The sequence below is a fragment of the Plasmodium sp. gorilla clade G2 genome (genome assembly GCF_900097015.1).
Source record: "Plasmodium sp. gorilla clade G2 genome assembly, chromosome: 8".
NCBI lineage: Eukaryota > Apicomplexa > Aconoidasida > Haemosporida > Plasmodiidae > Plasmodium > Plasmodium adleri (nom. inval.).
The window spans coordinates 1,080,001-1,092,500 of record NC_041700.1 but is presented as its reverse complement, the minus strand read 5'-3'; the positions used below and the strand labels follow the sequence as shown (position 1 = coordinate 1,092,500).

Below are 12,500 nucleotides of genomic sequence, written 5' to 3'. Positions count from 1 at the left end.
GAGATAGAAGAAAACAAAAAATATTAAGTCCTTTATTAAAAGAATTAACAAAGAAATTAAAAGATAATGCACAAGATGGAAATATTAAAAAAGCTTTAGAATTTAAAAAAAAAATTTTAAATATAAGAAATACCCATGGTATATCCTTAATACCTAAATCTATTATTTTAATGGCTTTCTTTCAAACACCTTTATTTTTTATATTCTATTTTTCTATGAAAAGAATAGCATCATATCCTGATATTTTTAAAGACTTTACATTTGAATCTCCATTATGGCTCGATAGTTTATCACTGCCAGATCCTTATTACATACTACCTCTCTTATCATCTCTTTTGTTATTATCAAATAATGAATTAACATTATTAATAGATAAAAAAATTAATGAAAATAATAAACAATCAAATTTATATGATCAAGAAGAAACAGAATTTCAAAAAAATATTAAAAAAATTACAAAGCTTGGTATGAGATTATTTTATATGTCCTCTGTATTATTCTTTAAATCGATGCCATCTGGATTATTTATATATTTTATTACAAATACATTTTTTCAGTTATTCATAACACAAATATGTAAAATAAAAATTATAGAAAATTTTCTTGATCTACCTCCTTTACATTCGAAAGGATTTATAACTAGTGCTAATACGACACAGCAGCAAACAGCTTCACAAAAAAAAATAATACACATGAATGACTTAATCAAAAGGAAAAAATAAAACAAACACAAATATATATATATATATATATATATATATATATATATATGTGTGTGGATAAAATAATAGATCTATCTTTTAATTAATAATTAAATACAACAATCTATTTGTTTTAGGCTTAATATTGGTTTGGAAATGAATAAGTTCATAATTTTTTTTTTTTTTTTTTTTTTAAATATTATGTTACATATATTCTTTTTTTTGTTCACATATATATATTTTTTATATATATATTTAATATATATATCTTTTTAATATATAATTCAGTTTGTATTTATTATTTTGCCTAATTTTTAAAAATACTCATCTTCCCCTTTTTGAGGACCTTTTATTTTTTTATTTTTATTACTTTTAAGAATTTTTCATAACTCCAAAATTTCTCTTTTTTTAAAATATGAAATATATTTATTTTTCCCTTGCTATAACAAGAACTACGGAATATATATACATATATATATATTTATATATTCAATGGATTTTTTTTTTTTTTTTTTATTTTAACTATATTCTCAGAAGTAAAAATAAAATAAAAAAGAAAAAAAAATTTTAATTTTTAAAAATATATATTTTTTGTGTGCATATATATATATATATTTCATATATGTAAATATTATATATATATATATATATATATATATATATATATATTTTTTTTTTTTTTTTTTTTTTTTTTTTTTTTCCCTCATAGTTTTTCAATTCCTTGCTTTAGAGATAATTTTATCTAACTTTATTTTTTTATTTTTTATTTTGTATATTGTTTTTTTCATATTTTTATTTATATATATATATATATATTTTTAATTATATATAAATTTTAATATATCGCCGTTTCAATTTAATATATATATGTATATATTTTTATTTATTTATTGGTCCATACATTTTATATGTTTAAATCTTTAGTTCCATATTATATTGTCACATACATTTGCCTTTAATTTTTTACCTTCTTTTTTTTTTCTGAATTATCTTAAGAAGAAATGGAAAAGTAAATTTCTTCATTTTTATATATACGCAACGAATAATATTTCTTGTTATTTTTGTTAATATATTATATATATCCTTTACAGATAACAAAATAATAAGAAAAAGAGAAGGAAGTTATATGAACGTATCTATAATATTATAAAGCATATACATATTATAATTTTTTTTTTCTCCCCCCCTCCTTCTTACTTTCTTTCTTCCTTTCCTTTATTTTTTTAATATGTTGAAAGGATTATAAAATAATAATTTCAAGAAATAGACAATGAAGAGGTATGAATGTGAAGTATAAGTGGATATAATAAATATATACATATATATATATATATATATATATATATTTATATATTTATTTATATATTTTTTTTTTGTGCACATTTTATTTTTATGCCAATCAAATTACAGTTTATTCTTTTATTGTCAAATATTATAAATAAAAAGTAAGAAATAACAAATAATAAATTACATGTAGATTTTTTTTTTTTTTTTTTTTTTTTTTTTTTTTTTTTTCTTTCTTTAAATGGAAAACCAAAATAACATGAACAATTCATACTATAAAAATAAAAAAGATGAAGAAGAAAATGAAAACTTCAATATGAACAATGAGGATGAAAAAAAAGAAGAAAATAGCTTTCATCAGGTCACTAATACTAATATATATGAAAAAAATGTATGTATAAATAATAATGAAAATGAAGATAATATTATAAGAAAATATCTAAGTGATCAAATGACAAAGGTCAATATAATAAATAACAACCACAATATTGATGATAATAATAATAATAATGGAGTCCATATTAATCAAATTACAAACATTGATGATAGTGATGATGATATTCCTTTATTAAAAACATATGGAATTAATCATACTCTCAAAAAAAAAAATGACAATCATTTTAATAATAATAATGAGGAGGAGGAGAAGAAGGAAACAAAACAGTCGCAGATGCAGCAACAAGAAAAAAATGGCATATTCTTAAACAAACAACAATCTTCTGATCCATATACAAAATATCCTAATCAAGATAATCAAATAGAAAAATCTTCATCAGATACAAGCAGTGATGATGATGTATGTCTATTAAATTTAATAAAAAATGATAAGAATTATAATAACAATAATTATAATAAACAAAATTATTATGACAAGAAAAATAATTTAAAAGATAATAATAATGATGATGATAATAATACTTCAGACTACTCTAGCTATGATTCTGATGAACCAATACTTATAAGAAGTAATTTAAAAAATAAAATAAATATTCAAACAAATAAATTAGGCAATACTAGTCAATATAGTAATACTTTTACAAATAGTAATAATACATATCAAACTAATAAAAAGAATATAATTAATAAAACAACACTTGTAAATAGTCAAGAAAAAAAAATTAAAAAATCGAAAAATACAAATGCAAAAACGAGTTTATTAAAAAATAGCCGTAACACAACTAATAAAAATACAAAGGCCATATCAAAAAAAAAAAAAACCAAAAAAAAAAATAAATCTAAAACAAAAAAAAAAACAAATAAAGACAAAAATAAAAATAACAATAAACAAAATAAAGGAGATAATCATTTTAATGATAATGAAAATGATTCTATTTGTATAGGTACCTTTGATCCAAGAAATAGATCAAATAAAGAAAAATTAGTAGCTCAATTATTAATACGATGGTGGTATGTTTTACCAGACTGGCCTCCTCCAGATTATGATTATAAAGATGAATTATATAATAGAAAATTAAAATTGGTTCCATTAGAAGAATATGAAGATAAAGAAGATATAGATTCTGAAGGATTTAGAAAGGTATATCAAATATCAGCTTTCCCAGGTATTTTCAGAGATGCCATGGGTATAGCATACGACTTAAGAGATAAAGATTCATGTCCTTGTTATAATAATTTAATAAAAAAAACAGATGAAGAATTATTAAATTTAATATACCAAGCTATTCAAAATCAAATACAGTGTTTAAGAAATTCAGTATACAATGAAACATTCATGCAAAAAAATTTGGAAAAAGAGTTAAAAGAAGTCGAATTAAAGTTAAATAAAATCACCAAAAAAAAAACAATAAAAATATAGCATCATAAGAGATGCAAATATATTTAAAGAATAATAATATAAATATAAAGATATGTTAAAAAATAAAAATATACATATATTTATTTTTTAATAGATTCATATAATTATGTAAAAATAGTCATACACACAAACATATAAATATATATATATATTTATATATATATATTTTTATTTATATGTGTTTACACATTTTCATTTTATTATAAAATTTATTACTTTATTTGGAATATTTATTATGTTAACAATTTTCCTACCCTTTTTCATTTCATTTTCGATTTTATGTTTTATCAAGCTAGTTGCCTCTTCTGTTATGTCATCTGTATTTGATATATCCTTTTGAAGAAATGTTATATGCTTGTTATTCATTTTTATAGATATGTTGACCATTTTATTTTGTTTTATTTCAAACAAAGAAGGCCACCTTCCATAATATAACAAATTTGAATTACAGAAATAACATATTTTTTTTCTTTTTCTAATTTTATATCTTTTTAAATAATAAAACCAAAACTCTTCACAAATATGTGGACAAAATGGATATAATAATTTTACAAATATAAGAAATATTTTTAAAGGAATAATATCCCATGTTTTTATTTCATTATAAAATTTCATAAAAAAAGAAACAGCTGTATTTAATTTTATATCATTAATACAATTCGTAATTTTTTCTATATAATAATTTACTTTTTTTTTCTTTTCATTTTCTATATCTTCGATTTTTATCTTTTTTATTTTATCAGATAATTTATTAAATACATGTGAATCCTTTTTTAATATTATATTTAAATAATCATTTACTTTTTTATATTTATTATTTGGTGTAAAACCATATTTATTTTTTAAAAAATTTAAAATTAATTTTTTATTACTACTCTTCTTCTTACAATTTTTACAAATAATATATTGTAATTTCTTTTTTTCTTTTCTTTTTAATTTAATATGTTTCTCTTTTTCATATTCATCATCTTTTAATAAAATATTTTTTTTATTAACACATTTCTCAATATTATCTTTATGACATACAAAATCATTCATATTATCTACTACATGTGCACACATATTATTATTTTTATTACTCTCTTTGTTTTTCATATCACTTCTTTGTATAAATAAATTATATAAATTATTTAAAAACTTAAATGTTCCTTTTATTCCTTTAGTTGTCCATTTTTTATTTTGATCGACAGGACCTAAAAATAAAATATGTAACCTTAAACAATCAGATCCATATGTTTTTACAATATCTAATGGGTTTATTGTATTTCCTTTCGATTTAGACATTTTTTCATAATTCGGTTGTACTTCAATGGACGGAAAATTCTTCAAATAATATTTCTGATCCTTTTCTTCCTTTACATATTCTTCATCAATTAAAAATTTCTTATACTTATTATCAACTATCGTGTAATTATTTTTTGATAAAATTTTATCCTTTAATTCACTTTCATCTACCTCATTTATTAATTCATTTTTTTTTGATATATCATCATATCTTTCATCTTTTCTCAAAATATATTTTACGTTTTCTTTCATACAATCATTCATGTTATTTTTAATAATATCCTTATTTAATAAACTACCATTTGGTGATATATTTATATCATTAATTCTCTCATCATTATTTTCAGCTATATTTTTTCCATTTTGATCACCTGAACATGCAAGCTTTTGTTCAGGTAAAACCTGACCCGTTAATAAATTATTTGTTTCACAATCATTTTGGCTATATGCTACATTTATATTTACTTTTTTATTTTGTTCCATAAGATAATTATTTTTTGGTACATTTAAATAATTAGTTGTATTTGTATTTGTATTTGTATTTGCATTTATTTTTTTTTCATTAATTTGTTCAAAACTAACAAGTTTATTATCTAAGGTGGTATATAAATAGAATGACGTTGTATTTAGTAAGAGCCCTTGATTAAATAATTTTTGGAAGGGTTCTTTGTGTTTGGTTAATTTGAGATCATATAAGAATTTATGAAAAAATCTTGAATATAATAAATGCAATACAGCATGTTCACTACCTCCAACATATAAATCTACTGGTAGCCACGAGTTAATTTTATTTTTATTAAAAATTTCTTTTTCATTTTTTGGATCAATATATCTAAGAAAATACCAGCTTGATCCTGCCCATTGTGGCATTATATCACTTTCTCTTTTATATAGCATATTATATTTTTTGGTAATTATCCATTTTTTAAATCTAGACAAAACAGAAGAAACTTTATTTACATTCTGTTCGTTATTATGATTTATTTCGTATATTTTTTTATTAAATTTTGGTAATTTTAATGGTAAATCATCTATATAAATATTATTATTTGGAGAATTTATGACTTTTTTTATTTTTATTTTTTTATCATTATTTTGATAATAATAATTGGAATCATTATTAATATTTTTACAATGACTTAACATATTATCATTATAATTAACATTATGTTGATCCTTTTTAGTGTTATCCATATATGTCCCTTTTTTATCTTTAATTTTATATAGAAAAGGAAATGGTTCTCCCCAATATCTTTGTCTTGAAAATAACCAATCTTTTAAATTATAAATATTTTTTTTTTTACTATAATTTGAATCCTTCAATAATTTATATATTGATGAAGTATTAGTATTGCTATTTTGATCCTTTGAATAATTTATCATATCTTTTTTTAGAAAGAGGAAATTCTTATTATTATCTAAAATATATGCAGATACATATATAGGAATAATTTTATTTATTATAGGTGAATAAATAACTGACCCTGTGAAATATAATTCTTCATTTTTTAATCTTACTGTATCCTTTTCAAGAATCATTTTATCAATAAATTTTAATAAAAAAGGATTATGATTAACAATATTTCTAATATTTGGATGATTCACACTTATGATTAATTTATCATTTTGCCAAATAAATTCATTTTTATTTAAAAATATATTTACATAACAATTTTTTTGATTTAACACATTTTCATTATTATGATCATTTATAAAATCTTTACTTTTTATATTATCTTTAAAGTTGTATAAGAAATAATTGGCATTATAGCTTTCTTTATTATTTAATAACATTTGTATTATCATATCATTTTGACCATTAAAATATATCCAATTGGTATCAAAAAAAAATGAGGAATTATTATTATTATTTAAAATATTATAATACACTTCAAATTGTTCATTTTGAAAATTATCATTTGGAAGGTTTAATTTTTGTTCTTTCATGTTGTCTATATTTTTTGTATTATCATAATAATTAAAAAAACAAGAGAAGAAAAGAAAAAGATCATTTTGATCATATGAAAAGAAAAATTTGTATTTATTAATAAAATTATATATTTCCATTTGATTATTTAATTGTTTGATATGTGAATTTTGTTTTTCATTTGTTTGTTCATTTAAATAATTTATATAGTTATGAAATATAAATATGGATGATAATATATAATTTATTAATATAAAAAAAGGGTGATTAAATATATTATTATAAAAAATATTAATCATATGTTTATGATAACATTTTTTATTTTTTAAATTATTGTTTGTTAAAATTTTGTGTAAAGAAATAATTCTGGCTTTTAAGAATATGCCTGTTTTTTTACCAATCCAATTAATTTGCATATTTTTAATTTTAGTAGGCCAATTAATTAAATTTAAATCTTTAATTAGACGATTAGCATAATTTGTAATTTTAAGATACCACTGTAACAATTTAATTTTTTGAATTTGAAGAGATTGTAAATTTAATTCATTTCTTAATTCATCATTTGAAATTACGCAACGTAATTCATTTGACCAATTAACATATGAAGATTTTTTATAACTTAGATTATTTAAAAACAGTTGTATAATAATCCATTGTGTCCATTTATAATAATTTTGATCACATGTATTTATTTCACATTTCCAATTAAAAAGAAAACCTAATTTGATTAATTGATTTTTGAAATTATTTATATTTTTATTTATAATTTTTCTTGGATCTATTTTTTTTTTCATTGATAATCTATCACAAGGTAAACCGAAGCTATCCCAACCAATGGGATGAAAAACACAATAATTATTCATTCTTTTAAATTTACTAATAATATCTGTAATAGTGAAACATAATATATGACCTACATGTAATCCTTCTGAAGAAGGATATGGAAACATATCTAATATGTAAAATTTTTTTCTACTATAATAATTATTTTTATGATTATTATTATTATTATTATGATTATTATAATTATAAAGATTGTCACTATTGTGATTACCATCATTTTTCGGTTTATTTATATCTATATTAGAATTATTTATAACATCATTTTGATCATTTACACCTTTATACTTTTTATCTACATTTTTATATTTTTTTTCTTTTTTTTCTTTTTTTTGTTTTCTTTCCAAATTAATTTTATTATATATCTCAAAGTCTCTATCCAATAAACTTTTAGAATTCCAGATAGTTTGCCATTTCTTTTCGATGTTAATAAAATCATACTGTAATTTTGGTTCTTCATGTAAATATATTTTCCTCTTATAGTTTCTTCTTCTCTTATTTATTAGCACATTGGGTGATTCAAAAAAAAACACATTCTTATATTTATTATTATTTAACGCATTAACATTATTCAAGTGTTGATAATAAAAGGAATACAAATATATGTATATTAAAAAACGGACAAGCTTAAATAACATAACATATTATTTATATGAATCATTAATAGGATTTCTGACGATCTAAATTGTAAATTACAGGGCAAGCGGCCTCTTATTTTAAACAAAAATATAATAAACAATAAATAATAAACAAATATAACAATATAAATTATATTACAAAGGGATAAATAAATAAAAATATATATATATATATATATATATATATATATTATTTTATTTATTTATTTATTTATTTTTTTTTTTTTTTTTTTTATCCTGTTGAAATATTAACCCATTTGGGGAAACCAAGAAAAAAGAATAAAAAATGAAAAATATCAAATGACATAAAAAAAAAAAAAAAAAAAAAAAAAAAAAAAAAATTTTATTCGTTCCACATAATAATATTATATTATATAATATATAATATAAATGTATCTTTCTCAATTTTTTTAACTCCACACAAGATGTAGTAATATTATAAAATAATTGATATAATACATATATATATATATTATATATGTATATTTTTTTTTTATATATTACAGATAAGCACTATCATATTATAATATATAAAAAAAAATTGGAGATTTATAAAATTCATATATTATATTAATATATATATATTTATACACATAATTTTTTTTTTTTTTTTTGTTGATATCACCATAGTTTTTCTATTATTACGTTTAGATGTTCCGAATTATTAGAAAAAATTTATATTAGTTATAATATGAAGTTTTATAAATATTATCATAATGTAAATTGTAGAAGATTTAATAGAGTCAGTTTAGAGGGTACCTACATAAACTTTAAAAGATTCATTTGTCATCATTCTAATAGTTTTTATTTTTTATTTAATTCATCTATATATAATAAAGGTGATTGCAATTTTATAAAAAATAATCATGCTATTATTAAAGAACAACAGATATGTATAAATAAAAAAAGGAAAAATTCAACGTGCTATAATAATAAATTATCAAATGAGAATCATAAAAATGAAGATATAATAGTCAATCACAATGAATCTAATATAGGTAACCTAAATAATGTAGTAGATGAACATTTTAATTGTCAATATATTGAAGAAAAAATGTTTACACTTATAACAAAAAAAAATTGTGAACAGGATAATATTATAGACATATTAAATTATATATCAAATGATAAATTTAAAAATAAGAAAGCTTTTGTTTTTTTCTTAAGACATTTAATTATGCTGTCTCAGTTATATAAAGATATTATTATTATAAATGACAAAATATATAATAATTCACATATAGTAAATTATATTAAAGAATGTGTGAATTTTATTATTATATCAAAAAAGGATTATTCTTTAAATTCTTTATTTAAATATTTTGATCTTTTATGCACTTTTCATATTAATGATATCAGATTAATAAAAAAAATATTCTATCTAATATTATGTAACAAACATTTTAATGATATAGAAGAAAAAGTTATTTATGCTTATTATATAATACAACACTTATATAATAACAATATTTTCAATGAATTCATCTCTATTTTATTAACAAATAAATTACTTTTAAAAATAAATTTCTTACCATTTAAACAAACAATAAATGACACCAAAAATGATTTTTTAATCTTTTTTTTATATTATATAATGCATTCTTTAAATAATAATAATAATATAAATAAAGAAATAATAATTCAAACTTATGTTACCTATTATAATAATGTGTTGGAAAAAAATATACAATCGATGAAAAATATAGTTAATTTAAATATATTAAACCAGTTACAACATGTTTTATTAATGTCACAATATTATGATTCACATTTTAATAATCTAATTAAAAAAAATATACAAACATATTTTCCTTTTTTAAATATATATGACATTATCTTAGTATCCACCAATATTTTTTTGAATTTTACAACAAATAATGAAATACTTTTAAGTATATCGACTGATGAGAATATAAAAAATACAAACAAACATATTGAACCAAATAATAATAATAATAATAATAATAATAATAATAATAATATTGTTGTAGTAGTAGTAGTACTACTCGTTGTTATAATAATAGTCAGAATGGTAACACTAAACATTTTAAAAATTATTATCACAATTTTTTATCATTGAAATATTTATCTGATTCTATCATTAGATCATCTGATAATTATATTTCATCTTTAAATTATAATGAAAATATTGAATATGTCTATAAATTTCTTGTATTGTCATCATATTGCCATTTTACTTTATATGCCAATTGGTGGGCTGATACTTCTATATATTTCAAATTAAAAAAAAAAACAAACAAACAAAAAAAGGTTTTAAGAAGTAGATTGCCATATACATTTCATCTACAAGAAAAAATATCTCATCTTTTAGATTTTATATTTTATAACTCATCCTATAGTAATGAATCTGAAATGGAAAATATTCAATTTGAAAGTGGATATCCAAATAAGTTAAATATAAAAGAAAATATAAACATAAAAATAAATGAAAAAAAAAATACATATAAATATTCAAATACAAATAAGGTAGAGGAACAAATTATTCAAGAAAATGATAAATTGTCAGAATGTAATAATAATATTAAATATCAAAACATTCAAAATAATGTTCATTATGACAATGGTTCTATTAACCAACGAATATATTATCCATATGAATTAATTAAATGTAAATCAAACATTATAGATATCAAATATTTAACATATGTTTTCAAATCATTTATTAGAATTTCTTTATTTAATCCAGATTATCTAAAAAAAAAAAAAAAATTTATTTTATTACTTAAGAATTCTTTTATATATTATATCAACAGTTATATATATAATTATGAAAATGAAGAAAAAAATTTAAATAAAATAAATGATACTAAATATTTAATAAAAAAAGAAGAACCACCTGGAATAAATATAACGTGTAATAATAATATATCCATATGTAATAAAAACTTACATGTGACAAATAATATAAAAGATGATAAAAAAAATAATGCTTTGTATATTGAACCTTTCCATTTTAATATATATGAAAATGATTTAAGTTTATATGAAATAAGTTCTTTATGTGAATGCTTTTTTCTTGTTGAATATATAAACAACCAAAATTTAGATAATATAATAAACAATATAAAAGTTGTAAAGAAAAATAGAAAAAATAAACAATATAGACAATATAGACAAAATAGTTGTGATCTAATTGTAGAAGAAGAAGAATATTTAATATCAAATTGTGATGATATATTTGAAAAGAATATATATATATTTTTAGATAAAATGAATAGATTAATATTCAAAAAAAAACTAAACCTTACTATATATAAAGAGGATTATATAAAAAATGTGTTATTAAAAAAATTTGTATATCAAGGAGATATATTTTTTAATTATTATTTATTATTAAGATTAATATTACCTTTATTATTTAATCAATCTCATCATCATTATATTTTATTAACTAAGAAAATCATTATACATATGATGTCTTTAATATTTCATAAAAAAAATATAAAAGAAACAATTGATGAAAATATAAATAACAATATTTTAGATATTAAAAATATAATCAATAATTATATCAAGTGGGAAGATTCATTTATATATATAAATAATCAAAGGAGAATAAGAAAACAAACAAAAATGAAAAGAAATTTATTAGATTTTATATATACAGGTGAGTTCATTAGACCTTCATCCATACTTATTCTGTGCTTAAATGAATTAAAAAAATATGATGATCTGTTTGAGCAGTTTATAAAAAATATATTTAAACATGATAATAACTTAAATGACAATAAGGAAAACATTTCAAAATATATAGACGAAATGTATAAAAAAATAAAAAGTAGGATAAAAAAAAAAAAAAAATAAAAAAAAAAAAAAAAAAAAAAAAAAAAAAAAAAAAAAATAACAAAAATGTGTTATATTAAATGTATATATATATATATATATATTTATTTATTTATTTATGTATATTTTTTTTTTTTTTTTTTTTTGGTTCATAAAGCATTTACGTGCTATCTACATATATCACATATATATATATATATATATTT

At 18.5% G+C, this 12,500-nt stretch overlaps 4 protein-coding genes across 4 annotated transcripts in view; 3 read left to right on the top strand and 1 right to left on the bottom strand.

Moving 5' to 3' along the window:
* PADL01_0827600 (mitochondrial inner membrane protein OXA1, putative) overlaps positions 1-722 on the top strand; it is a gene marked incomplete at both ends in the record, with an annotated part of 1,656 nt that extends 934 nt beyond the window's left edge. The window contains one exon of the mRNA XM_028681630.1: positions 1-722. This exon is cut by the window's left edge and continues 934 nt beyond it. Within this exon, the coding sequence (XP_028537989.1) occupies positions 1-722 (722 nt within the window).
* Positions 723-2,226: 1,504 nt separating this feature from the next.
* On the top strand, positions 2,227-3,801 carry PADL01_0827500 (conserved Plasmodium protein, unknown function; the record flags this gene model as incomplete). The annotated part of the gene is made up of 1 exon (XM_028681629.1): positions 2,227-3,801. The coding sequence occupies one exon, from the start codon at positions 2,227-2,229 to the stop codon at positions 3,799-3,801; it is 1,575 nt and encodes a 524-aa protein (XP_028537988.1).
* A 192-nt stretch (positions 3,802-3,993) lies between these two features.
* PADL01_0827400 (leucine--tRNA ligase, putative) lies at positions 3,994-8,490 on the bottom strand (the record flags this gene model as incomplete). The annotated part of the gene is made up of 1 exon (XM_028681628.1): positions 3,994-8,490. The coding sequence occupies one exon, from the start codon at positions 8,488-8,490 to the stop codon at positions 3,994-3,996; it is 4,497 nt and encodes a 1,498-aa protein (XP_028537987.1).
* Positions 8,491-9,181: 691 nt separating this feature from the next.
* On the top strand, positions 9,182-12,315 carry PADL01_0827300 (conserved Plasmodium protein, unknown function; the record flags this gene model as incomplete). Its single annotated transcript, XM_028681627.1, has 2 exons — positions 9,182-10,474; positions 10,519-12,315. The coding sequence occupies 2 exons, from the start codon at positions 9,182-9,184 to the stop codon at positions 12,313-12,315; spliced, it is 3,090 nt and encodes a 1,029-aa protein (XP_028537986.1).
* Positions 12,316-12,500: the final 185 nt, after the last annotated feature.